Consider the following 27,563-nt stretch of genomic DNA (forward strand, 5'->3'; position numbering starts at 1 on the left):
TCAACACCATTGTATAATTTTATTTCTAATTCTTAAAAAAATATAAATGAATTTAGAAGAGAATCACAGTATAAGGGCCCTAACATATTAGACCATTACAAGGTACATAAAAATAGAAGACACAGATTTCTTTGAAACTTTAATCCTTTGATTAAGCAGCAAGCATATCACTCTCCAGGCAAACACTGCTTAAAACAAACTCTACCCCCCAAAACAGGACGTGCAAACTGTATGCACATATTCTGCAAAGCACACAATAAAGACATTTTGCTATGTACATACTTATTTAGTACTACAAATGCTAGGAGTTCCCTACTGTGTGCTACAGTTTATGTAAATGAAGAAATACTACCTATCTCTGACCCTCCCTCCCCCCTTCAAATACAGCACCTTTGCCCAGTTATAGAATATTTAAACAAGATTAAACGGAATTACAATGTACTGAACAGTTTTATAGCAGTTGGTGGTGGCCAACTGTACTGCAACACCCAACATTCTGCATACTGAAGTCTACTGACAAGAGACAAGACAAAAATTAGCAAAGGTACAATACACACACCTGGGAGACTCAACGCTAAAAAAAAAAGAAAGAAATAAAGAAATCCTGAAGACATATCTTATCACTGTTAACGATTAAACTGAGATACTTAGGATGTCAAAGCGTACCAGATCGGTTTGGTATCAGTTTTAAGGACTGGAGAGCAGACAGATTCGTGTGTAGCTGGTGAGGGGACACTTATGACTCCCAGAACACAAGATTCAGTGACCACGAATTCCTCTGTGCTTGTTTTACAATGCTGCTTTTCTTAGACGAGAGGTCATCTGATGCTCTCGTAGTGGCTAAGCATCTACTCTGATGCAAAAGAAAAATTGTACGAAGGACCTTTTGTATGAGACCTCAGCACACTAGTGAAAGCTGTTTGGAAAGGAAAATCTCTCAAGTTTGGTCTGAAAATATTTTTAAATGAAGAACTAAACCATAAAGGTCAACACCTTAACTGCAAGTCAGGCCACAACTATCAAACTTTAACACTAGATTTATAAATTAAATAGGATCTGATACAATAAGAACTTCCCTTTGCACGTAAAAAAGACCTTAGCCAGCTAAACTGGCCATTAGACCATCCAATTTATCTGTGAAAAAGCCTACGGAAAGCACATTCCATTTTCAAATAAAGTCTCATTTTAGTCAAGGGCAAATCTAGTTAATAACAGAATGGATTTAAAAGGATTTTCAAACATCATTTCAGCTACAAGCAAAAATAATTTTCTAAATAGTATGGCAGTCAACATGAATGTTATTACATAGTCAAGAATGCTGTATTTTTCAATAGCTTGATTCAGATCACACAGTCTCAAACACGGCTCCTCAAATTTGCAGCCTAGTTTAATTGGAGGGTAGAGGCATCTACTACTTATAAAAAACACTAAAAAACCCCACCCCCAAACCACTGCTGGGCATAAATCAATGTTTCTGACAAGAATGCAGTGGAAAGAAAACCCTTCAATCTCCTAAAATTTGGAAGCAATAATACCAAATGCAGATTTTACTTAGTCAATAAAACAAAAAACCCCACAATAGCCTCAGCCCAGCTAATCAACTCCACCAAAAATAGCAGAAATCAGAGATAATTATTTAACAGTAAGACTGGGCTGGCAGCAGGTAACTCTCCTGCCACAATATTCTATGAGCACCATCAGCCTCTATACTTCCCTCATGAATTCTTAGGCAAGACATCAATGATCTAACATATGCAAACTGCAGACAGCCATTCCCAGAGGAATGAAATTCTACTGTACTTAAATTAGAAGAATTAGTGGAATTACAAATTAAATTAATGGTTCTTGCTATATGGTTCCTCTCCTGTGATCCCCCTGAGTGTGGAAGTTGCTACCTCTCTCTCCACCCCAGCCCACAAGGGATATTGCAGCAGGAAACTGGACTCCTGTTTTCAGTTAACTTCTATGAGTAGAACATGCGTGAGATTTAGTAAGTTTGGTACAATAGCTCATTGAGTCTTCAGAATACACTTTCAGAGGAGTATTTAATAAGACAGTACCTTTTCAAAAAAGAAAAAGTGTTCTGGGAAAAACATGAAGAGAAGAAACACCTACATTTTACAAGTGCGTGAAATGCTTCTACAGTTATCTAAACAGGGCCAAAAATTCCGAACCTAAGGCCATTATTTTTTTGCACTAAAAAGTAAAAAAAAAGCAAACAAATTCACATACACAAAAAAACCCAACGCTACATTTAAGTCTCCTACAATATTATCTATTCCTAGATTTGCCAGACTACTTTCCTGTAGTTAGATGCTTGACTACAAAGAACTGTAATAAAATAAATAGAGTAAAAATCAGTTAAACAAAATCTTGGTGTGTTGAACATTTATTCATTTAAGAAGTTAGCTTCCTTCAACAGTTATTCATATAGAGGAGGGCTGTATTGTAGGCATTGTTCTGCTGTACAAGTCTTTGACATAAAAATATTTTTATACAGGTGGTCATTCACGTGGTTCTGTTTTTAGTTATTAGCTTGCTCCTCTGTAAAACTGGTCTGATACCTGTGAAGGCTTGCTCTTTTCTCCCCTTCATTATTTGGAAAAAAAAAAGTACACCGATATAATTTTTCAAATGTAGGAGTTAGCATAATTCTGCTTTATTTCTTCAGTGCAGAGTGGACTGAGATTCTGTCTGAATTCCAATAAGCGAGGGTGGCTGCTGGCCGCTAACCGTGCTTAACACTGGCCTTGGGTTTAGACGAGGAGGCATGGAATTAGCTGGGCGGATGAGTGGTGGGGGAGGCTGGTTTAGAGTTGGCCTTGGCTGAATAAATCGTGCCTGCTGTTGAAGTGGCGGAGGCTGACGATGGAGAGCAGGAGCAGCAGGAAGCGCTGGACGCAGTAACGGGGGCGGCTGATTTAAAGTTGCCATGGGAGCGGTAGGTGCTGGAGCAGATGCCTGCGCTGGAGGTGAAGGGCCTAAACACTGAGTGGCCGGAGTGCTTTGTGCCTGCACAAAGGACAAAGACAAGACCGCATGAACAGCCATCCCAGCCAGAACGCGATGCAGTTGGGCTGCCACTGTCCACTACACAGGAAACAGCATTTAAGAAACAAAACCAAAAAACTGAGAAGTTACTGAAAAGACATCACCAACCAAAACATAGACAGCAGAAATAAAAATATTTACGAAGAAAGAGTCTTCTTCTAGAACAAGAACTGTATTTTAACAATAAAACAGTAACATGATCGTCACTATGAAAGGTGCAGTCCTGCTCCCAGCTGGTTAACGACATTGGCTGAAGTTCTATGCAAGCTCATCATCATTCTTTAGAATGCAGTTTGCCACTCCACACCAGTTAACCTTACATTATATCACTAAATAAAATGCTGTTCCTCAACCCATGCTTACTTATTTCTGGTACACAAAACACACCTCATCTTCTTCATCAGTGCTCTTTCCTGATGGCACATTAGAAGTATTTTTTGTGTCCTCCCCTAAAGCAGAAGCATCACCATTAGAAGCCAGGGTTCCTTGTTCCGCTTCCCATTCCTGCAATACCTCCTCTAAGTTAAACCGACGCCTGTAGTTTACAAAGAAGTTCTTCACTTGGCCAACAGTCTTGTTGCCAATTACATCTGCAATAGCTTGAAAATCTTTACCATATTTTCGGACACCTGGAAGGCAAAGTAAATAACATAGCTGTGAAGAATCAGTCAGACACAGCTACGTGTGATGTATTTATAGAGAGAACCTATGGGACCTGCAAACCAAGGACTCGCTAATTAGGAGGACTTCTCAATTAGGAGAAGGCCTCAATTTCCATTAAAACAAAATAATTTTTAATTGCACAGCTATCAACATACAAATCAAGAACTTTATTAAAAGGTCATAACCCATTCTTCTTAAACATCCTGGCTTACTCACCAAGCCTCCCAACCTAAAACCAGAGAGATCTGGCCTCTGACAAATAAAGGAAATCCCTCAGTGTGCTTGCAGTAAAGGCAGAAGCCCAAGACAAGTTCAAGACAGGAGAGGGAGGGTAACCGAGCATGTGTGTATAGCTGTAAACAGGGTATAACACTAGAAATGTCAAGTGACAAATATTGACAGCTTCTGTAGGTTCCCTCCGTGCCAGCTGCAGGCAGATGTTTCTTTGCCCACAACCTGCGCAGCAGGAGTAGTAGAGGGCAGTAGCTACTGGACCAAGCACAGGGCAGAACAGCGGGGCACAAGTCACGATATACGGTAGCTCACATTCCTGTACTTGTGACATGCTCTACTGAGGCTACGAAGAGCAACTGGCAGCCATTCACCTGACAGTCTTTGTAAAGCTTTCATTCACCATTTAAGCTGGGTAGAAAAATCTGGGGGTTTGGGACAACCACCTTGGGGAATGTATGTAAATACAAGCTATTGGTGTCTGTCTGTAAGACAGCCCAGCCCAAGCCTCCAGGATCAAATCCTCCAGCAGGAAGAAGCTTGACAGAAGATCTTTGCATCGTTCTTTTCATTCATTTTCATATTGACATCAGTAGGTCACTTTTGTTTACAAGCACTTCATGAGAAAAGACTTTACAAGAAAATCCCCAAATGCACTTTTTAAAGTTCTAAAACTACATTTGCATATAACACAAAAAAACCCCTTGAGTACAACATTCCATAGTTTTTAACCTAAAATTTAAATTATAACCTAAAGTTCATTGATTTTTTCTCAGTTGTATTTAGGGTATGTGTCCAGTTCCTCCTCTCTCCTGCTTAAGGAAAAAATCCTCAAACTCTCCGGCATCCTAGAACACAGCTTTTAGCTGCACAAAGTATATTTTTAATCACAAGTGTCCAAAAGTTTGGAGACTAAAGGAAATAAAACAGAGTTTTATTCCAGACAGAGTAAACAGAAGATTCATTTTTTCCTCTCAACTATGCATGAGTGAATTACAATTTGAATTTTTCTGTGAAGCTCCTGATAACTAAACTCATTCGGAACATATTACAGTGCTTAGAGGACGGGCACTCTGTCTCATTACAGAAAAAGAAATTTATGCCTGATTTCATGCCTTACTTCAGAAAGTAAAGCAAAGGATTCAGAAAGTGAGAGTTGCTTCAAATCTGAAAGCTACGCTCCTTTTCAACTTAATTGTGAAGAGTATGACCTTCAGCTTGTTCGGCTCTTTTCTACTTCCTTCATTAATAGGCACTTCTGATGTGGCAATGTACACTCACTACAATTTAAGAGAAAAATTCAGCTCCAGGATTGTAACAATTTCTGTAGCTGAAGCTGATATTTCAACTGTAAAGAGCCCAGCTACATTATTTAAGATCTTTTCTGGGACATACAAAAGAATCCAGCCATCCTGACTGCAAGAACCTTGGAAAGAAAACAAAGGGACCTAGCAGAGCCATGTGGGAGGACATGTACCTAGGCAAAGCAAAGACAGGGATTTGGCTCTGTGCTTTATCAGCTGTACCAGGTATCAGCTATACTCCTTAAAAGCTGTGTTCGTCCACAGAGCACTCCTTCCAGTGTTTTAATATTCTTTGATTGCCCTACTGTTACCACCTTTACTAATTTATAATGATCATTAAATGTCCACTGCAACATATCTAACATCCTGTACACTTAATCAAGTGAACAAAGTGCCCAGCAGAACGAAGCACATTTTTGTTTGAAACTTAATTCAGGCTTAGTGATTTCAGCCTTTTCTGTCACTATGCTGTCTATACTTCTTCCTTCCTCTTAATCTGCAAAACAGCTGAGCCTGTTAGCTAACTTCAGCTGAAGTTGTCAAAAATAAGGTCTTAAAGCCTATCTCCAAGCAAACAGCTTGAAAACAGCATATCTTGCCTTCACTGAGAGCCCAACTATAAGAAATATCTAACGAAAATAAAATTTCCTTGGCTTAGCTACACACAGCACTACTCATTTTGCATTCTCTTCAGAGTGTTATTTAGTACTGCTGTAACATCACGACTATAACTTCTACACAATGATGTAAGTAAAATCCTTTTAAGCTGCATCAGAAACAGAGGAAGATCAATACATCTTTATGAAAGTTTTATGCATAAGGTGCTGGCATATCTGTAAGAGTTGATGCCAACTCGTCATCCCTTTCAAATCGGTGCACATTACTTGCACATCCTTATACAAATTCTGTGCTAAACACCACCCAAATTATTTCTGATGTGTTTAATCTGTTATTCAATAAGAATAATTTTATTAGGTTGCTAAAAGTGAAGCTCAAAAAAGATGACTGCTAGCCTCACTTCACATGTATGAATGTTTTTCTCCCAGCTCATTTGAGAGTAGCCGTAGTCATGGGCATCCTTCAAGCTCTTCAAAACTTCGCCCAGTTGCAAAGGTGCACTTGAACATGTGCATACTCACTATTACAATGCTTCATCTTGAACATCTAACTCAGAGAAACTCGTAAATCCAAGTTGGATGCTGTCTACAGTGCTTAATTTTGTGCAGCACAGCAAAGACTGAGAGGCACACAAAACATTAGCCTGAGTCCAAAGCAATATAATACCGCATCACAACGAGGCAGAAATAGTTAACGGCAACCTTTGGGTTATGAGAGCTGCAGTTTCACTGTGATGGGATTACAGTGCTCCTGGGAACTACCCTGCATGGATTTAGATCCTGGTTGTCCCCACTGTTTTCCACTGCAATGCTATGGAAGTCATGCACTGCTTTTCAATTCAAATTTTGTCATTTTGAACAAGTCTTAAAACATTTTTGCAATTGCAGTTTTCATATGGCTGAGATCTTAGTGTGCTCATACATTTCTATACATAAAGTTTGTAACTTAAGAACGCTTCAAGTGATGAACTGGCCCATTACATTCAGCAACTATTCAGACACAGTTGAACAGTAACCTGATGAATTATACTGCAAAAGATCGGCTCAGAGATCATAAGTCTGAGCCCACAACCCCATGCTGCTCTATTTTAAGGTGGGTGTTTTCATTACCTCCTCTTTAGTTACTGCCAATCTCTTGAGATAAGCGCACAGGTGACAAGAGTTTTTTCATGTTTAGGAAAAACAGTACCAAAATTATATTACCACAGATTATTTTTATGATTTCCATGGTTAGATTAAATGTCTGAATTCATGTGAACAAATCACAGAAGTGCCACCTACCTGCTTAATGCTTATGATTTCTGTAAAATTATTAAAAGCACATGCCAAAATGTATCAATACATTTGATAAAATAAATCTATTTTAAATGTACAAACTGAACACCTCCATGCTCAAATCAACTTCCAAGTTCAAGCGTAACACACATTATGGTGGCTTTTTAGTACAGCAACCATGGCTACTTTCTTCTAAAAACAGAGTTAGGGCAAAAGGCAGCATGGCTCCTTCATGCATAAGTCTACTAGCTCAAGCCATTATTTTGTGGCTTGAGATCAGGGTTCTTAGCCTGAGGGATGGGAAGTTAATACGTACAGCACTCTGATGCCAGGAGGGAGAATCTACTACTAGGCAGTAGGTAAGGGAGGGGTAAGAATACTTTGTTCCTGGCATTAAGGTTCTCCCCCATCTCCATTTTATACAGTGGCAAAGGAAGGGGACTAAAAAGGAAACAATATATGTAAGAAGCACATGTAAATTCAATGAAAACAGGTTTCTTCCAAAAGGCCGGATTTCTCACCCCACCCTTAAGTATTATGGCTGACTGTCTTCATAAAACACAAAACATTCCCTAGAGAAGGGACCAGAAGACTAGAACTCCTCTCCAGGGAGTCATCACCAACCCTCACTCTCTTTTGCCCATGCTCCAGTTTTATTATTTACCTTGTCTGTCACATAGTGCCATAGCTTAAGAAAAGCTAAATGCATTCTTACTGCGTCCCAAACTGATGCTTAGTGAGAGCTCTGATAACTAAACTATGAAAATGCAAGATGGTCTGAATCCTTTCAGGCTAAGGCAGGCACAATGAACCTGGATTGTCCCCATGTCCCCAGCAAGCATTCTACTTACTAGACTATCATATTAAAAATAGGCATGTCCTTCAGTTGCATTTGGGAACAAAATAAAAAAAGTGAGCTTGTTAGCAATACTGAGAGGATGAACTTAGGACAGAAAACGGTTTGGAGATGCAAATCCCAGTCCGAGTCATGTAAGTTGAGAGGCATGACTTCAGACACACCATGCTCTTCAGCACTTCCATTCACACTTCAAAATAAACCTAACTGTAGGTTCAGTCATCTAGCTAAAACCTACCAGGTGTGGCACATCTGACAACTTTACACTGATATCCTGATCTAACTGAAGGTTTTATACTAAAGTTCAGTCTTTCATTTTAAAGGTGAAGAATACAGAGAAATAAAGCAGATGTGTATAACTGAGCTGATTATATTATCTTAAAAAAGATGATCCATAGAAGTGAGTCAATATAGAGTGTCTTCAAGACAACATTAGGCTCTCCAGATATTTCCTTTGCATGTTCCTTGATTAGGCAGTGCATGTTAAAGCAAGACAAGAGTCAGTTTTCCTTCATATAAATGAAATAACTGCAAATTAGCTGTATCAATAGCCTACTAGAAAATGTTGGGTTTTCTTAAATAAGACTGTTAGCCGAGTATCCATATCCAGCTTCAGACTCTTAAAAGCCTTCCACTGGGTAGATACCTGCTCTTTTATTCCCTCATGAACAGAGAAAAGTAACTGTAAAGCAGTTTTACTTCTGCTTTTTCCTACTTCAAGAATACGGAGTGATGTCTCAATAAGTGTTTGCTTCAAATTTTATTACTTCAATTATTACTTCAGTTTTCCACTTTAGAGACATTCATGTAAGGTGACTTAGAAGATGACTGAAGGGACTTTTTGGTACTGCTACAGTTGTTAAACCCAGCCTAGCTTTTCTATTTGAGATTTAATATGGTTAACTGAAAGACTAGTGTCATGTTGCTTGAATGAATGCCCTAAATATTCTCACTAGTTTTGCTGTTTTCCCAGTGACTTTCTTGTAAGACCGGATAAAGTTCAGTTTTTCATTAGAGGGAAATACAAACATAAGCCTGAGTACCTCTTCAAATCCTTTGCATTGGATTTCAAGTCGCTACTACTATTAACATACCTTGTACTGCAAGAAGCTGCTCTTCTGTGGTCCAACGGGCATTGATTTTCTGATTAGACTATTAAAATTAGAAAAATGGCACAAAGATCATTAAAATGTTTCAACAGCTGCAAAATATCTGAGCATCAGAATGCACTACATTTTGTAACATAGATAAAAATATCTTGCTTATAAGCCATAAATTTATAGTTTAAGATTGCTTTCATGAAGAGGAAGTAGCATTTAAGGATTTGACCTTAGGACTACACCAATAGTTTTCTCCTCTGTTTTATTGCAGTTCTTAATATCAGCTACATCATAACTTATGCACAAGCTAATGATCTTTATGCAGACAGAATTTGAATTTATAGTTACATTTATCTAAACTATTAGGACTTAGTGTCTGGAGTGTTTTGCATTCTCGTTATGTTTCACATCCAAGCCTTTAAAACAAGCAAAAAGAGAACTTCAGTTGTAATAAATCATTCACTTTGGATGCCCAAATGTATATATAGTCATGTTTTCACACAGAACATAGAATTTACTGCTAGCAATCTACATTATCTGCTTTTAATCAGAAAAAAAACCCCATATATCAGGGCTCAATTTCAGCTCCCTATTGTCATGAACGGACATGACATTTCATTTTTTTCTACTTCTTTATTCAGCCAGTTGTCATAAAAAAAAAGCCTACCACTAATTTCTTGTAAAGAAGCCAGACTCACCCCTGCTTGTAATTCAATGGATCCTGTTTAAGCTGCTGCTGAAATGCAAACACTATGCTGCAGCAAAACACATTTCTGTAGCTTCCCACTAACGTAAGTGCAAGGCCACAAGGTCTAATATTTATTCTGATTTACCTCAGGAGGTTTGAATTCTTCAATGCCGCCTTCCATTTTCTGTTTAAGTGCACTGTTTACTTGCTTAGCATTTTGAACCTTGGTCAAAAACAACAAAGTTAATCAGCTCCACAAAGAAAGTTGGTCACTTTACACATATATCTTCACTAGGATTGCCACAAGTGTACCTCCTAAGTTAGAAAGAGAAATATTATGGTTTAAGGCTTCACTACTTTTAACTGTTTTCAAAAAAGAAAAAATTAAAAAAAATACAGCAGAGTTTACTGTGGAGAGAAAAATATTTAAGCCAGTCTTTCAAAAGAACAGTTTGCCTGCAGGAATATTAAAAGTAGGACATAACAAACAAGTTTTGATAATGATGCATTTGTTCTTTAAGAAGAATGCAGAATATTCTAGACACAAAACTTGATTCTTAGAAATCTAAGTGAGATGTAGTGTATACATTAACTTCTTACTTCTCCAAAAAACACTTTGGGGAAAAAAAAAGAGATTTATGAGATGTTTCCAGATAGTTCCTTCTGACAGACTGCTTTTTATTGACCTTTGGTCATCATGATTTCCTTTAAGGATGATTCTTGAAATGATTTAAAATATTTAAATAAAATATCTTAGTCTGTAAAAGGAGAGAGCTTCCAGATTGTACATATACATGTCTATTAACCATTTAAACCTGACAGCAATGCACATAAGGTAACATAGGTAAGAAGACAGTTTTGCATACTATGGTGCACAGCTATTACAACTGTTCTTAAGTACGGACACAAAAGCAGACAACTCAGTGCGAGATTCCAAAGGCTGCATCTCTGAGATCGCTGCAAGAAAAAAAGAGAAACACAACCTCAAGGTTGTAACTCACCTACACTTAGGCTAAAGGTGAAACCCACCTATGCTATTTAGCCACAGAGTCCTGCTGTGACAGAAAGAAGCATATTTCTCCTGTAAAAGAATACAAGGGAGCAGAAAACCCTTGAAACCCTTTATTCACTCCATGATTTTGCAACATGGCAGCTCTTAGTGGTCTATAAGGAGGCAGAAACTCCAGGAGATAAGCCTTGACTTTGTAGCCCCATCGCTCCTAGAAGGCAAGCATGCACGTACTGCTGTATGCTTAGAAGCTGAATAGATTCTGTGTTTCAACTTTAAGTGCCAACAGTTAACTTCTTCATGCTAAGGATGCAGGCCATTGTCCTCTTAAAGGTGAAGACCACAAAGATTTTCTAAATTTAGTAAGAAGTAGAAAGCTCATCAATTCAAACAGAGAACTAACTAGGCCCATGAATTCCGTCCCCCATACTTTCATGGTATGTCGGGAAGGACATCCAGAAAAACAGCTACAATTTTAAGCATAACAAATGTAACTTCCTCTACTTCATTGCTCTTATTCTCACTTGTCACACAAATACTTATAACAAACTTAAAAAATCCAAATCAAATGCGACTTGAGTTTTCTCCTGTCCCCGAGTCTATAACATTGTTTTCATGCCATACTTCCCCCCTCCCTTTTTTTTTTTTTTAAAAAAATGGAAGTCATCTTGTTTAATGTTATCCACAAGAGCAGATGAACATAAAAAACAAAACTGAAGAATAGCTAGTCAGCTAGTGTCCAGCATTTCTGGTGATAACTGTGGAACAAAGTTAGGAAGACTCACATTAAAGAAGTTTCAGAATCTTCACGGATAATCTTCAAAATCATTACAATCAGAACAATCTGAGACGAAAACAGAACAAGACCAATAACCCATGGTACCTGTCGCTTTAATGAGATTAGTTCCATATCCAGCTGTCTAAGAATTGTGTTGGCTGCATTGGGACTACAGGAAACAGCTATCACATCTTCCTGGGTCAGGTACATGCCTTTTGGTGGACGACATTTGGAACGCTGAGAATGGTGGCGATGCTGCAAGCTCTGATACTCTCTTCTACCCAGACCTATTTTGCTGGTCTGAACAGGCTGCTCATTAGTGCCCTTTAATTTACAAGAAATAAATCATTAAAGAATAACAGTATCTTGTATACAACTTTAATAAAGAATAAAGTATCACATAACATTGTAATGTCATATTTAAGACAAAGAAAACCTAAGCTAACATCCTCCTCTGCATGTAGAATCCAAACTAAGTCTTGCAGATGAGCTGATGGAGCATACCAGTCATTTGCTGGATAAGCCTGCATTAGTCTTAGAAAGGTCAGTTTTCAAAACCTTTTTTTTTTCAACATGACTGAAAATACAATAAATGGTATAGAAATCACAGTGTGAATGCTGTGAAAGAGGGAAAAAATTGAGAACCTCTTATGTATGCAGAAGGAAAGAATATATATATTACATGTTTAAACCAAGTAATCAGTGAATTTACACATTTATTCCTGGTCAGATATGAAGAGCTCAGGTGAAGACCAGGGGAGAAGAATGAAAGCCAACGAGGACAGGCAAGAATGCAAGATGACACTTTTCCCTGCTGCAAGCACTCTATGGAAAGCGATAGTGCTATTTGCTTTGGGACAGGATTTGAGGTTTGGAAGAGAGAGGATGGATGTACTTTTGCAGTCATTACAAAAATCCATGTAATTTAGCAAACTGAAGCCTTTGTTGTTTGCTTTTTTGAAGTGGAAAGGGATAGCAAAGAGGAGACGAAGTCTTTGTAACTTGTGTTTTGATATGTTTGGACACCTAAAAATTTCAGCTTTGTCTTCAATGGGCACTGCTGCACAACAGCTAGTCTGCAGGTATGTGACTCCCACAGAGCAACCAGGTAGGTCCCCTACAGACCAGGAGTCGAGGAGCAAAAATGACTTTCCCTGCAAGAATTTTCCAATTCAAAGCAATGCTTACTACCAGAACAGAGATGGGATTCAGGCTTTTTGCTACTTCAAGTGGCTCCCTACTGCTCCTCCCTGCTGGTATCCATGCAGGTTAAGAGGAGGTGGTCTTCTGATCACAGTGAAGAGACAACAAATTGCAGCAGCCATTATTATGTTCTGTAGCATTAGTACAGATCAGCAAACAGAATTTTGCTCTATTATGTTTGACCTTCTGCCATATCCTCTTCCCAGCTAATGTAACATCTTAATCCAGTTCACAGACTTCAGAGAGACCATCTTAAAAGCACTTAAGGTATTTGCTTTTCCTTGGGAAGTTGCTATAGAGCCTTACATCTTTGCCATCTAAAAATTCCAAGGTCAGGTTTACTTCTGGCCCATTTATACCATTTGTTTTTTGGTTCTGCACTGCTCTTCCAGTATGACATTGCAGTTCCTGTCCGTTCAATCTGGATTTAAAATGAAAATATTCTCTCAAGCTTTTGTCTTGCCAAGCTAGAAGTGTTTGGCTTGTTTTAGTTTTGTCTGGTAACAGAAAGTTCCCATTGCTCTGTGTGTTCAAGTAGCCTACTCAGTTTATATCTTGCTTAGGAAGTGAAAGTACGCAAATCCTACCAGAAATATTAGATCATGAAATTATCTTACATAGATCCAAATAGCTCATCAGAAACTGCAAACCTATTTGTCCTGTTCCTAGAAGTCTGTGAACACACTACTTTCATTCCGGACTGCGTGTAGTGATTCGAACAATAACCAACGAAAGTAAATTGAACAAAATAGCCCTTATATAGAAGTGGCTTAGGCAGCAACTCAAATCAACAGATTGCAAGAACATTGTTACAACAGCAGAATGAAAAGTGAAAAGGTTCATTATTAGACCTTGCGCCATTCCAAGTTCTAAAAAACGTATGTAAAAAAAAATAAAAATTTCAAACTGTTTTACAGAAAGGGGTTATTGTAATCGTCCTTTTTTTTTTTTTTTTTTTTTTTTTTTTTACCCCTGAGAGAGTTAGATAAAGCAATATATTGAAGGTCACTGCAAAGCTGAGAATGGAATCTAACCTACCAGTCTCTTACTCAACATCAATTTTGGTAAAACTGAAGTTTTACTAATAATCCCAGGTACCACTTCATGGGAATGTTGAGCTTTTGCACTACCTCTCCTCCCACATACTCAAGAAGCATGGACTGTCCCATTTTAGGAAAATCAGAAATGCATTAAGTTGATCAAAGAAACAATCAAAGGTTTACACACTTAACTGTTTTTCTAGTCCTGTTCATAATTAACTTAACATTTACCAAAAGAACCCCAAAAAACTCAAAAACCTGAACATACTCCAAACACAGCACTTTCTGTAAAGCTAATAGTAAGTGCTCATTAGAGGAGACAAAAATGTTTTTCTCTACATTTATTAGTAGAAAGTGTCTCAATAAAGCCACCTATTAGTTGAAATGCATAACCTCACGGTGGCTTTGAAAGAACAAAAAAGTTATTCTTGGAAAAATGTAATTTAATTTTAAAACGCAAAGAAAACATTTAGATTCCAATAATTTACAACCAGTAAAACTGTACACATATTAACAAGGCAGAGGCAGGGGGAATGTTGTTTTACCAGGTTGCGATAGCATACATCTCTTCTAAAACTTGAAGATCTCTCAGGGGATAATGAAGGTAAAGAGAGATGCATTTATGTCCACAGAACAGCAAAAATATATGATAAAATTTTGTTTCAATCAGAAGTTGCAAAGATCGTGATCATCTAAAAACCCTGTGATTTCAGCAGGCTGCAAGCTAAACCTCTTTACCACAAGTCATATCTTAACAGTAATATATTCACAGAAAACAAACAAACTGACATTCACCGTTAAGCTATCTGTTACCTCCTTTTTGGCTTCTTTTTTGGGATCATAATCACTATCATTTCCATCCATTGGATGAGCTTCTTCTACGTCATCATCACTGAGGACAGATTATAAGAAGCTGGTCATTTTATCTATTTTTAAACCCCAAACATAAATATATATCTGGGTAAGACAGAATTATCTACTCTAAAATATCTAAGTATATGGCATCTCAAAGTTATTTGTAGTTTTCAAAAGAGAGCTGTTACAAACATATTTCCTTTATTAAATTCTAATAATGACTATGATAAACAAGTAATCCTAAAGTGTAGTTTCAAAATTACTTTAAGCAGTGCTGGTTCTGCTGCCAAAAAATTTGGTGTCACCTTTCTTCAATTCAACCACTCGTGCCAGCATGAACATTTACATGGTTAACTATACCAAGGCTAGAAATAACCTTTTATTTGCCACGTTAGTTTTAATAGATCAATTTTCAAACCACTGCACCAGGTGGATGAATAAACCCTTGTTGAAGTCTGCAGGGAGCAAAAGGGGACAATATAAGATGGGAAAACAGGACTGCTTCTTCACCAAAGTGCTCAAGATCTAGCAATTGGGGGGGGGGGGAAGGGGGGGGGAGGGGCAGGGATTGAAATCTTCTGAATTAAATCAAAGAGAAAAGGTTGAAAAGATAACAGTTAGTTTAGTCGAGTCCAATCCAGTCATTCACACAACATAATTTCTCAATAAATTAATGTAAAAACACCACAAAAATTTCTCCTTATTACAAAGAACCCCAAAATGCTGTATTAGAAGCAAATTGATTTTCTTCTGTAATTTTTGAGCTATAGGGTCACTAAGTAAGCATATGAATTTTAGATTTCAGGAGTTCTTTTCGATAACATATTATTAAATAGACCCTTTTGTTCTGGCTAGGCAGTTTTCTGTAGATGTAAAATCATACTTTCCAATATAAACACTATTATGTTACTTATATATTCAACATATTAAATCACCTTTTAAAAGTGCAAGTTAATACTCAAGTATGCTAAATGCAATATAATTTTAATTTCATAGTAACTAGGGGAAACGTCATTCCCTTCTACTCAGTTTAAAACTATTTTGAGCTCTAATTCTCTTTGACTGATAGTGGTTCTAAGTCTCCAATAAGATTCTATATAAAGTTTTGTTATGAAACAGTACTTGGGCATTCTAACTGCTGCAGCTCTTTACAGTGGTTGATCTTTTGGTTTAATTCCATTCTAGTTCAAAAAAACCCAAACAAAAAAACCCAGAAAACCCCCACACCCACAACAACAGTCTCCTCCCCACACAATAATATAGGGTTAGACTTCTCAAATAAAGCATTATTTCTAAACCGCATTCCCAGACTTCAAATTTTATTAAACCTTGTTTTTACAGTTATCCATTAAAGCACTCAAGTGTGGTATGACAACTCACACTGACTGGAGTGATATAGTTCTTAAAGCACAGATACCAAACCCCTTGCTAAAAGTAGAGACATCACCACAGATGCTCAAACCTAAAACCATGGTTCACACCAAAACATAATGGCTCGAAATTACACTGACATCTCTACCTAGAAAGACTTCAGTCTCTGGTTAGCTACTTCAGCATATAAAACTTACCTGTCACCTTGATTATTTCTATTAGCTAGTTTTCGAGCCTGACGATCCATCAAACTTGTCCTAGAGCGAGTTTTTTTCCAAGAATAGTAATATTTTACAAGGCTTGCAATAGTCTTGTCTGGAAGCTAGAAGAATTCATTAACATATTAATACTTCTAAAAATTAAAATTCCACCCAAGATTATAATTCTGCTCTATTTACAACCACCTTTACCCAAATATTTTAAATGCATGGATGAGATGGAAGGAGGGATGTATTTCGTATACATTTTTAAAAAATGGGGAAGGGGGAGAAAGGCTTTTTTTATTAAGAGTGAAAAAGCTATAGGTCCAATAAACATGATGAAATTAACTTAAATCTTATATTCAAGGTTGTTCCTGAAGCTTTTACACAGAAATCAACATGAAATTTTAGCCAAACAGGAGCCTTTGTTCTTAGTGCATCTGAACTGTTTAATACTTCTGATTAAAATATTACTTTACCATTTGCTGGATTCTGTGAAAGCTCTTTCCATGGAAGCTAAATGCTTGTTCAAATAGGACTTTGTCTTCAACTGTCCATTCATCAGGGAAAGGAGTGAAGTTAGGGAGATCCGCAAGGGACTTCTCAATATTGTGTTTATGCCAGAACAACATGCCGAGAGCCTTTGAAAAGAAATAGTCCCTTTTTGGATTTAGTCAACTTTCTAAAATGCTGAGACAAGTTAAATAAAAAAAAGGCAATTTACTTATTTAAATTAAAATTTGACTACCAGAACACTTTCTCAAAATGTATATACATTTTTATTGGCTACGTACTATAAGTTACAAAATTCTCTTTGGAGACTATATGTAGAGTGGGTACATGTATACTTCATTAAAGGTATGAAAGCTAGACAATTTAAGGTTGGCACGACAGCAGTCATTCTGAAGTAGCATGAACTAGGCTGATAGGCTCAAATCTGACCTGCTTTCTTCCTTTACAAGCATGTATCACCTACTCCATTCCTTATAGATCTTCAGGCCTTTATTACCAGCCCACTCAAAAAAGAAAATAAAAATACTTTTCAGCAGCCAGAGGATCATCCAAAATGCAAGTCTGAAAGTTCAAAGTGAGAGTGGTCTTTCTACAACTCTCTGATCCACAAATAACAGCACGGCCACTTCCATGTCACGTGCACCTAATAAGGAATGGAAATTTAAACATACTTTCTTACATACTTTAATTTCTCGATATTCTTAAAGAATTTTATGCTGATTACATTTTCTGCCAGACAATCAATGACAGATTTGACGTCAAGTCTGGCATGGGAATTGGGAAATGTAATCCACTCAGTTTCAACCACATAGTGCAGACATGATCACCAGCTGTTCATCAGCTTTCCAAAACCCTGATTTCAAGTATTCTAATAACCTGGACGTAGCAAACCTCTTGTCTTGTTAAAATGGCAAGTGACAAGCACCTCTTGAAAGATAATTTCTATTCCACTGTGAACAGTCTACAAATATTTTGTACCAGAAGTTGTTTTGAAAATCAGTCTTTTTTGCAGACTTATTTTGAGATCCCTCAGTTCCCTCTCTTCCCTAACAAAAGCCAAGCCATAAACAAACATCACCAAACTGCAGGTATTCTGGACATGGTAACACTGGCAGCCTCTTTTTCAGACAGCAGTTGACTAGCAAGTCTTTGCTATTATGAGCTTCCATCCTCCAAAACTTGATCATACAACTTGTTTCCACTTGTACATCAAATATTTTTTTTGCAATACATAATCTCACTTTTAGATAAATTGGTTAATTTCTGAAGAAAATTGCAATAGAACTAAGTGCAGACCAGCAACATTTTATCCTGTACTTTTTAAGGGATAATGACTAAAGGTTATTAAAAAAAAAAGTGAACTTGTTTGTTACTCTCAAACCCAGAATTTAATTCTCTTTTCCTGCCTCTGAGAAAACACTGAAAGTTGGTTTGCCTCTTTTTTTTTTTTAAATATGCAAGAAACCTTTCCAGTGCCATCCCTATCGCCATTAGTGGTTCAAAAGTGTACCATATTTGAATTATAATATTAAACATTAAATTTGTAAGCTGCTTTCCTAAGAAATTCTTTAGCTAAATATACACACACAATTGCATGACATGCCCAGTGTATCAAGAAACATACCAAACCTTTCAAAAGTGCACATTACAAGCTGAGCATGTCATGAAAACAAAGAGCTCAATCTTTTGCAGAGAATCCAGACCACAACTGTATGCAGATCCATTTAACTGCAGTGTTTGCTGCCGTGCCTGAAGAGAAACAGCGTTAATTAATGGTAACCAAGGGGAAAAAAAAAAAAGAGTTGTGTTATACTTTTATATTAAAAGATCCTTTAAATGAGCACTCTCATTTCACAGCACTTACCTGTTCCACATTGTATCCATGTTTTTCCTTTGCTATTGCTATATATTCATCCACTGTAACAAAGCAATGTCAGAATTATTCTTTAGTACTTTTAGTTCTGCTATAAGGTGACACAGAATTAGCCGTCTAACATTGGAAAAAAGTCTTCCCATGCTTTAATACACTGCACAGGCCCAGGTCCCCCAAAATGTTAAAACACATTCATAGCTTTATTAATAATAAATGAGCCCACTGTCTTTAATCCAACATTTAATTGTATAAACTTTTTACAGAAGCTAATTCTCAGTGAAAAAGATACTTTCTTTCACATTTTACTACAACAAAGCCACAGAGGCTCACCATTTATTGATTTAAATCAGAGACTAGCTGGTTATTGAAAGGGTATGTCTTCTTGGAACCCACTCTTAAGAACAAAGACACACTGCGGGTTGCAGGGGTGGGGGTGTCCAGACACCTGGGTTAGTTTTAAATTGAACTATTTCTACTGTTTGTATTCCCAAACATGTCAGAAATTAATGTAAAGAGATCTTAGATCAATGATTGTGCATATCCTTGATATTAATGCAATTTTCACTGACCAACATTAATTTTCACCATGGCATGAAGTAAGTTTTCAGTAGAGAATATGAAAATTCCATAATACAATCATCAAATTCACCAATAACATATTTTTTAAATCATATTTGGCCATACTAGAGCCAGCTTTGAGTTGAACACTTTCCATCATTTTGCAATTAAGTCTTGCTAGTTTTGATCTTCAATGGGTACTCTTTTTATCTTTAAAGAAACAAACTCTTCCCATTCAGCATCTACAGTTCACAATTAAGTGTCAACCAAAGGGAGTTGAAAGGAAGCATGATTGAGAAAAGGAAATAATTATATCCTCATTATTCAAATGGAGCAGAGATGTCCTTGCCATGAACTGTTGCAACAAAGAGTTAATTGTACGTTAAAGGAATGAAGAGAGCATTCCATAATCATAGTTGTAGAGTATTTTATTTCTAATTGTTCTGCAGTAGTAGAAGGTATGTCCCCTCAGCTGTAGAGAGACACAAACCTCTAACTACTGGTAATAGGTAGAAACTGTCCTGAGGACCAGGTTCTCATGACTGCATCCTTGAAGTGTACTCCCCTATATTACACATGGGAAATTCTAGCATAGGAGGTAGGTTTAAACTAGATTAAATGTGATCAATTATCTATTTAATCAGATGACTCATGTATTTCAGATCACTTTTGAAGGGAGAAAATGCTCAGTTTTTCCTGATAAGACAGCAATAATAATTTCCCCTTGAACTGGCCCTCAACACATCTTTTCTGAATTTATCCACTGCAACTTCTTCTCCTAGAAATTTAGACCAGCAAGTTCCTCATGATTAGATATTTTATTCTTTTATTAATAACTAAGGGTTTCACAGACACTGATGATGATACAACACAGGCAGTGTGATTTGAAACAAAGACTTCACTATAAAATAAGAGAAGGTGATCTTTCCTTTCCCCGGAGTTCTCTAAATAAAAAAATAAAAGAGAAGCTTTGTGTTTAATTCACTAATTTGCAGTTTCACTGTGTGTAAAATAAAAAGTGAACAGGCAGCAGAAACAGTTATTTAGTTACACTTAAGCATCCAAATTCCTAAGCAGGGAAGGACTTACACTTGGCATCTGGAATATTATGATATGGAGACCATACAAGCATCCCTCCATTATCTTTATCAGTATATTTTGTGGCACCTGTAAAAAAAACAAGTAAATCTCAGTATTTATAAATATGACCTAGAGAACAACTATTAATGGGACAGTAAGTAAGAGTCAAACATATTAAGAAGCCCAGCCCAGCTACTAAGGGAAGGAGGGGAGGGAATCATTACTTCCACATTATTTCCTTAAGACATCAATAGGCTGAATTTGAACACTACTCTTATGAGGTTCAGTCATAACTGGATATTAGACAGGATCCTGGTTACCACAATTGGAGCATTAAAGCACATTGCTAAAGTTTTCACGGATGCAAAATTTAGAGGTACTTGTGTTGGAAGAGTCCTCCAGAAGTTATGATTGTCTATTAGTACTTTAACACTTATCACCATCATAGGAGTATCAGGATCTACTGTGTTAAGTTAGGCTTCCTTAAAACAACAAAAAAAGTGAGACAGAGGGTAGAATACAGTGACCTTCCCTGATCCTTTCAACAAGGAACTATACTAACAACCATGCCAGAAAAAATTCTGTTCATCTCTCTCTGTCTAGTATTGATTTTCATAGCCATGTAATTTTGATATTCATAGCCAATCAAATTGTGGAGCTGTAGAAAGTAGTTAGGTGTAAAAGTAATCTTTTTTTGTTTGGTTGGTTTTGGGGGGCATTGTTTTTTTCCTGTTTGTTTTGTTTGTGCTTCACCTCCACCTCAATGTAGCAAGGGGAGCAGTCCAAGTTACCTAACCTATCAGGACAGAGCAATTTTTGCAAAACTGATGCAACTTTGTACAAAGCACTAAATCACAGAGTCTTTGATTTTGATGCTGTAAAAGAAAAGAAAATTCCCCAATACTGGGAAAGCATTAACTAAGTTATTTGTTATGAAGTACTTTTATGCTACTGCATAAAGCCCCTTACAATCTATTTGTTTACAACAGTTTATCTTGCTAAGACATTGCTCAACAACTGGAGCATTTACACTTGTGTCAGTATGAATTCCTTGAGGAATCACCCTCAGAGGAACTTTCTTCGAATCCTTCTTGGAGAAGGACAGATTATTTTATTCAGTGAAACAAATAACTTTTCACTCCATTTTAAGCTTCCACACTTTACATTTAGGTTCTACATCTTGTTGAAGGAAACAAAACAAAACAAATCAATGCTTTGGGAAAGAGAACAACGAAGTGCTTTCTAATTATGTACTATGTTTTGTTGCTCTTCCCTCTTTAGTTTGGCAGTGTTTTGTATTTGCTATCATCTTTGCAATCTTTAGATCCCTTACGACTGTGATCTTGAAAACCAGTTAATTAAGAAAAATTGAAAGAACTCAATTGTCTTCCAAATGAGATGTGCAAGACAGATAACCTAAATGCACCATAAACTGTGTAACAAGTTAAAATGTACATACATTCATAAAGCACCAGTTTCAAGGCATAAGCAGTACTAAACTCTGAAAGGGTTTTGGTATATAAGAACAAATTCCTTAACATAACATTCTAGTTTAGAACAAAAAAGCATGCCATTTTCAGTCATTAAAAATGCAGTATTTCATGAAGAAATACACATTTCATGAGTATTTCATGTTCATTTCATGAACACGTTAGAGGCACAACATTACTGTTGTCCACGCAGTTTTTATCACAAGTAAATGACTGCTATCCTGTACTCTACTCTTCAACTATGAAATGAGGAGAAAACAGAACCACTAAAGAATGCATCAGAACTCAGGTTGTGAGCAAGAAATGTCTAAACTTAACATGAGCATACCCTCATTTTTTCCTTCTGAAAAAAATACCAGACACCTGCAGACAAGTGGATATTATGGACATTATCAGCTATTGAATATTCAAGTATTAAAGTGAAAAAACTTAAGTTTCAGAGTCCTATCATTTGCGCCCACAAGAGATCATGTATGCGGTGACACTCCCCTATTGAGGTGCCACCCTCGCGTGACTAACAAGCAGCTCCCACCAGAACACCCCCTTATGAAGCTGTGCTGTTTCTCCAGCAGGAATCAGCCAACTGTTTCCTTTCAGGTGGCATCTTCACACTGCCAAAAGGACAGCAAGGATGATGAAGGAAGGATGGGATGCATACAGGTAGGTCTGTGCTGGAAGAAAGGTATCCTGTCCTCAACACAGGATGTCCATAGCTACAGTACACAGATCCTATATGCAGGACCATGATCTACCTTTATGAGAACCGCTTCTTGTCCTTTGTGCCCCAAGTATTCAAGGGATCAGCACTCGCCCCTCAAAAAGTCTGTGTTGTACCTCAAGGGCAACATGATCTTTATCTGCAAGATCCATTCTTACTACAGACAGTGACTGGAAATACCAGACAACACGTTAACCAAAGCATGTCAGAAGAGCAGAGTTGTAAGCCAGTAAGGAAGAAAAAGACCATAAGCTACATCTCAAATATAACGTTTCCCCCTGCCCAAATCCCACATTCAAGCCACTTAGGAAAAGCTTTCTGTACTTCAGCTACTGCACTCCTCTGCTGATACCACTTAGAAAAAGGGACTAGCCGAAGATGACCCAGAGGCACTCTCCACTGCTTCCAGAAGAGAGAAACAGTAGCAGAAAACTGACACTTTGTAAATTTCGGCTTAGCGTTAGAAGTTAGGCACACGTGGAAGATGCTGTTCTGTACACGACACTAAGTACCGAGAATAAAATGAAACTCTGGAAGCATACAAGACCTAATAAGGGCACTGTGGGGCAGCATGGCAATTTAAAAGTCTCTTGTTTTCCAGCATACATAGTACCATCACCTGCTTAAGACTAAGCTTTGAGAGTAGGAACAGAACCACAGAAACTAACAGGAGGAAGAACTAAGTTTCTACAATAAAGTACTGGAAATCTTAAAAAAGTAAAAAATTATCAATCAGGGAATGTGAGGACAGATGGCATGGAATAAATGGAAAATTTTATATATATCACCACACCATTTAATAATTTCAATTTAAGAAAGCCTGTTTTCATATAGGAAGACTATAGGGAGAAAAGTTATAAGGTGATACACAGAAATGGAATCCATAAGTGACCTTAAATAGTATTAAACATTCTTCCTGAAAGTGCCCCATGGGCCTGAGAAGAGGGTAAACTGGAAATATTTCAGCATTAAGTAAGCAAAATTCATACTAAAGCCTTTGAGAAGTCCAAATCCTAGTAGAATAAAACTTCTCTAGCAGTCATCTCATGTGTGGATGACACACCAGTATGGCACATCTCCAGCGATGGCATTCTCCACTATGCTTTCCACGAGAATGCAAACAGCCCATAAGGATACCAGCTCTGTAAAATCCTGCTACATCTATAGGTGGGTCAGAAAGTAGAAGGAGAAACAATTTCACCTCAAGAATATAAAGTACTATAGGAAAACCAGCAGGAGGAGACAAAAATCTGGAGTGCAGGAGATGGTTTATTAACTCAGTAAATTAGGTAAGGAGATCTAGGATTTTTATTTTATTAAAACCGTTTTTGCAGTGAGAAAATTGCAGTAGTATCTAGTGACAATTGGGGGGTGACAATTAAAAATGCTGTTTCCCTACAGCTCTATCTGAAGCCTTGCTTGTAAGAAGGGGATGGTAGGGAAGGGGTAAGAAAGTGTATGTTTAAACTAACTTCTCCTAATTGACACTTCCAACCACAATCCACTTCTTCCAAGAGACACTGACAAACAGTTGATTCACTTTTTCTTTAAACAATTTTATACATGAACTCAGCTTAAAAAACGTGTTTACTACCATCACAACTTTAATCATGGATGCTTTGTTCCTCAGTGTATTGTCAGAGCATTGCTTATGAATATTTTTAAACACAAGCTCAGTGAGGTCAAAGGATTAGTATTTATTCTACTCATTTTTGTATTCTCTGTGTGTACCAGAGGGCTGACTTTGTATCTTAGACTTCTGTCTAGTTTCATTCATTATTGATTCCCTTCTCTCACCTATTTAAGGGGGTTAAAAAAAAAAAACAAACCCTCTGGAAAACCCTCAAAAAATGGTATTAAAACAATTCCAAGAAGAAACAGCATGAAGGTTAGTAAATTAGCGATAGTGCCTATGTCCATACATGCAAACCTACAATTATGATGGAGTGTCCATTACATCGTTTGATACAAAAAAAATAAACAATCTAAGTGTAGCTATGGTAAGAGCACAGCTTTTTGTCCAGTGTTACTTCCATCTCTAAAAAATGGTGCCTCAAGATTCATCAGGGAAAAAAAAAACGGATGAAATCATGAGATCTTGCCGAGATCTCCTCAGACAACCAATCTGCTAACATGGTATGTATTGTACTTTTACACTTTATGGACTTTTTTTAAAGTTATTATTTTATAAAAGACTTAGGTGTTCCAAAAAAAGTTACTATCTTCTTGCCCTAGTAATCAAAATACACACACTAAGAAGAACAATACTATACATTATAACTCTTACACAAAATTTATTAAAGAAAGATTTCCATCAGTAAGGAAACTGATAAAGAAAAGGAGCATATATTAATCCCAGTTATTGAGAAAAGGAGCATCAATTGAACTCCACACCCTAAGAACACTTAGGAGCTCTAAAGTCTGGTTATAAGAGAGTATAAAATTAATTCTCTAGTTACAAATGCAATGATACTATTGCATATATAGTTTACAAAACTCAAACCACAGAACCTCACTTGTCCTAAAAGGGGTGAAGAGCTTTTTTAATCAAAAGAAAAACAAACACTATGTGTTTTTCTAATTTAACTGGCCTGTAGGAAAAACAAGCCCAGGCTGCACATTAGAAACGATCATTTTTATTTATGTTTATTTTTAGGTAGGCAATGTAAAAATAAAGGGTGTAAACGGTTAGTCTTATTAACAAAGAGACCTAGACTACGCGCTCCTTACTAGGGGAAAGGCATTCCCTTATGCCAAGATCACGCATCCATTTAATCCCACCCTCCCCCTTTCTTTCCCCCGGCCTTTTCTTTGGCCTGTGGGGACTTGCGCCCATCAAGAGGGGCTCGCTCCAGCTTTCTGAGGCACTATGTGAGAAGCTCTGGCCCAATCCTCTTCCGGTAGGAAATCATCTGACACCAATGGAGCCTGTTTGGAGAACAGGAAAGTAGATAGGCTTCATCTGACCACTACAGCAACGCTGATAAACGCTCCTACGGCCTCACTGCTCAGTGTAGTAACGCAAGACCGCATTCTAGCAATTAACTCGCTAAAAGCGAGTACCAGGCTACACGAGCGTACCCAGTATTCCTCGGGGCGGGGCTGGGTGAGAAAGGCGGAGGAGAGCAGCTCAGCCCTGCAACGGCGGGGCTAGCGAGGCTACTACAGCACACAAAACCGGGGGCAAGGAGTTTCCCACCGAGCGCATCTTCCCCCCGACCCCGCAGCCAGGTCCGCTCTGCTTCCACAAGGCGCATCGCTTCCCACCCGTGCCCCAGAACGGCCATCACCAAATATTTTTAAATCACCTCGTTAACGTATTATACGCGTTATGGTAAAAGGGGGAAAAAAAAAAAAAAAAAAAAGAGCATCCAACCTTTTTCTGCTTCGCCGCCTCCCGACGGATACACATAATACGGCTGATCGTGAAGTGAAAATTTCCCACCGTGATGTCCCCCCCGCCCCCGGGTGCACGGAGAGCGGCCGCTGCCCCCGCCAGCCTCCCGCCGCCGACACAAAGGCTCTAAAGCAAAATAAAACACAAGCCCCGCGGCCGCCGCCGGGAGAGCACCGAGCCGAGCCCACCCCAGCCCCGAACCCATCCCTCCCGCCGCGGGAGGGAGGCGGCAGGACGTCAGGTTACAGCCGAAAAGCCATTTACCGGGCTCGAAGTCAGGAATGCGCGCCTGGTATTCCGCTCCGACCCTCATTCCTACATCTGCAACGCAAAGCGGGGGAGAGAAATTAAGTGCTTGGGTGACCCCGGCAGAGCGGCCGGGCGCCGTCCCAGGCTACCGCCGTGTGGCGGGCGGGCTGGCGGACGCGCCGCCCGGGAGCCCCCGCCGCCTCACCGCGGCCGTGCGGAATAAGCCACCTCCCCACCCCCCCCCCCGCCACCCCGCCCGCCGCCGCCGCCACCACCGCGGATTAAGCCCCGACGACCGCCGGGGAGGGGGCCGGAGGGGGAAGGGGGAGTTTTATTTCAGCGGAACAATGGGGACGGCGGCGGCGGCGGCTCCCGGGAGACACTCCCCATCGTTAAGCACCGCGGGGCCGCCCGGCAGCCGCGGGGCCGCGCCGCGCGCTCCCGCGCACCCCCCTCTACCCGCCCCCCCCACCCCGCGGCCGCGGTCCGGCCTGCCGCAGTACAGGCGCGCGGCGGCGGAGGAGCAACGGCGGCAACGGCGGCGGCAGCGGCCGCGCCGCCCCGACACCGGCGCGGGGGAGAGGGAGGCGGCTCGCCGCCCCCCCCCCCCGCCGCCGCCGCCACCCCCCTCCCCCCGCTGGCGGGGCAGCCCGGGGCCGGCCCCAGGCTCGCACCGTGCTCGTCGCCACTGTCACCGCCGCCGCTCTCCGGCTCCGAGTAGTGCCCGTTGGAGGGGCTGCTGCTCTTGGTGCCGTTGGGGGCTGCCCGGCTCTTGCCCCCCAAGAGCTCCGCTCCCTTCTCCATCATGCCCGGCATGTCCAGGGCTTAGGGGGGAGCGGGGGGGAGAGCGGCGGCAGCGCGGGCTCCTGAGGGGGGGAAGTTAACACGGAGCCGCCATGTTGCCCCCTCCCCGCCCCCCCCTCGGGCCGCCGCGGCGCCGGCACCTCCTCCCCCCTCACACCGCCCCCCGCCTCCCCGCGCTCCCCCTCCCCCGGCGCCGCGCAGCCCACGGGAATCCCTCCGCGCCGGCCCGGCCGGATCTAGCCGAGGGGGCGGGGATACCGGCAGAGCCCAGGCAGCGCGGCGGCGTTGGCCGCCGCGCTGATAACGGGGCCTTGCCGCCGCGCTGCGGTGTTCCCCAGCCGGCGGGGGCCCAGGGGAGAGGGGACTATTTCCCCCGGCAGCGCAGGGATCCCGGTGGGGAGGGGTGGTGTGGTAGTGCTGTGGTGCGCCGTGAGGGGCAGGAGGCGTCGGGCCGCCGCGGTCGCATTGAGGGGGCTTTGTGGGAGAGGAGGGGGCGCGGGTGGGGGGCCCGGTCGCGGGGCAGCGTCCGGGTGAGGCTGGGGTGGTGGAGCAGGGCCTGAGGGGAGCGGCCGCCAGCGGGGCCGGAGGGCGGTCACCTTGGGGCCGGGGCGGGGCCCGGGCCCGGCCGTGAAAGCCGATG

The 27,563-nt window shown here is 39.9% G+C and overlaps 1 protein-coding gene and 1 long non-coding RNA gene across 8 annotated transcripts; both read right to left on the minus strand.

Annotated features, from left to right (window-relative positions):
• RCOR3 (REST corepressor 3) lies at positions 1–27,079 on the minus strand. Of its 7 annotated transcripts, none has more exons than XM_068399338.1 (12): positions 26,794–27,079; positions 26,135–26,191; positions 20,275–20,352; positions 18,619–18,671; positions 16,721–16,882; positions 16,239–16,363; positions 14,611–14,707; positions 11,678–11,896; positions 9,931–10,008; positions 9,092–9,149; positions 3,439–3,680; positions 1–3,012 (listed from the first exon to the last, which is right to left on the minus strand). In XM_068399338.1, exons 1-12 carry the CDS (start codon positions 26,933–26,935, stop codon positions 2,668–2,670), a joined length of 1,656 nt encoding a protein of 551 aa, XP_068255439.1. In that variant the 5' UTR covers positions 26,936–27,079; the 3' UTR covers positions 1–2,667. The 7 variants fall into 7 exon arrangements, with proteins under 7 accessions (XP_068255439.1, XP_068255449.1, XP_068255457.1 ...); XM_068399348.1 differs by having other exon boundaries at positions 14,629–14,707; positions 26,794–27,078; XM_068399356.1 differs by lacking the exon at positions 26,135–26,191.
• LOC137662726 (uncharacterized) lies at positions 24,748–25,988 on the minus strand. The gene is made up of 2 exons (XR_011048043.1): positions 25,850–25,988; positions 24,748–25,401 (listed from the first exon to the last, which is right to left on the minus strand). It is a non-coding gene; the product is annotated as an uncharacterized lncRNA (long non-coding RNA).
• Positions 27,080–27,563: the final 484 nt, after the last annotated feature.

The sequence above is a fragment of the Nyctibius grandis genome, chromosome 1 (genome assembly GCF_013368605.1).
Source record: "Nyctibius grandis isolate bNycGra1 chromosome 1, bNycGra1.pri, whole genome shotgun sequence".
Classification (NCBI taxonomy): Eukaryota; Metazoa; Chordata; class Aves; order Nyctibiiformes; family Nyctibiidae; genus Nyctibius; species Nyctibius grandis.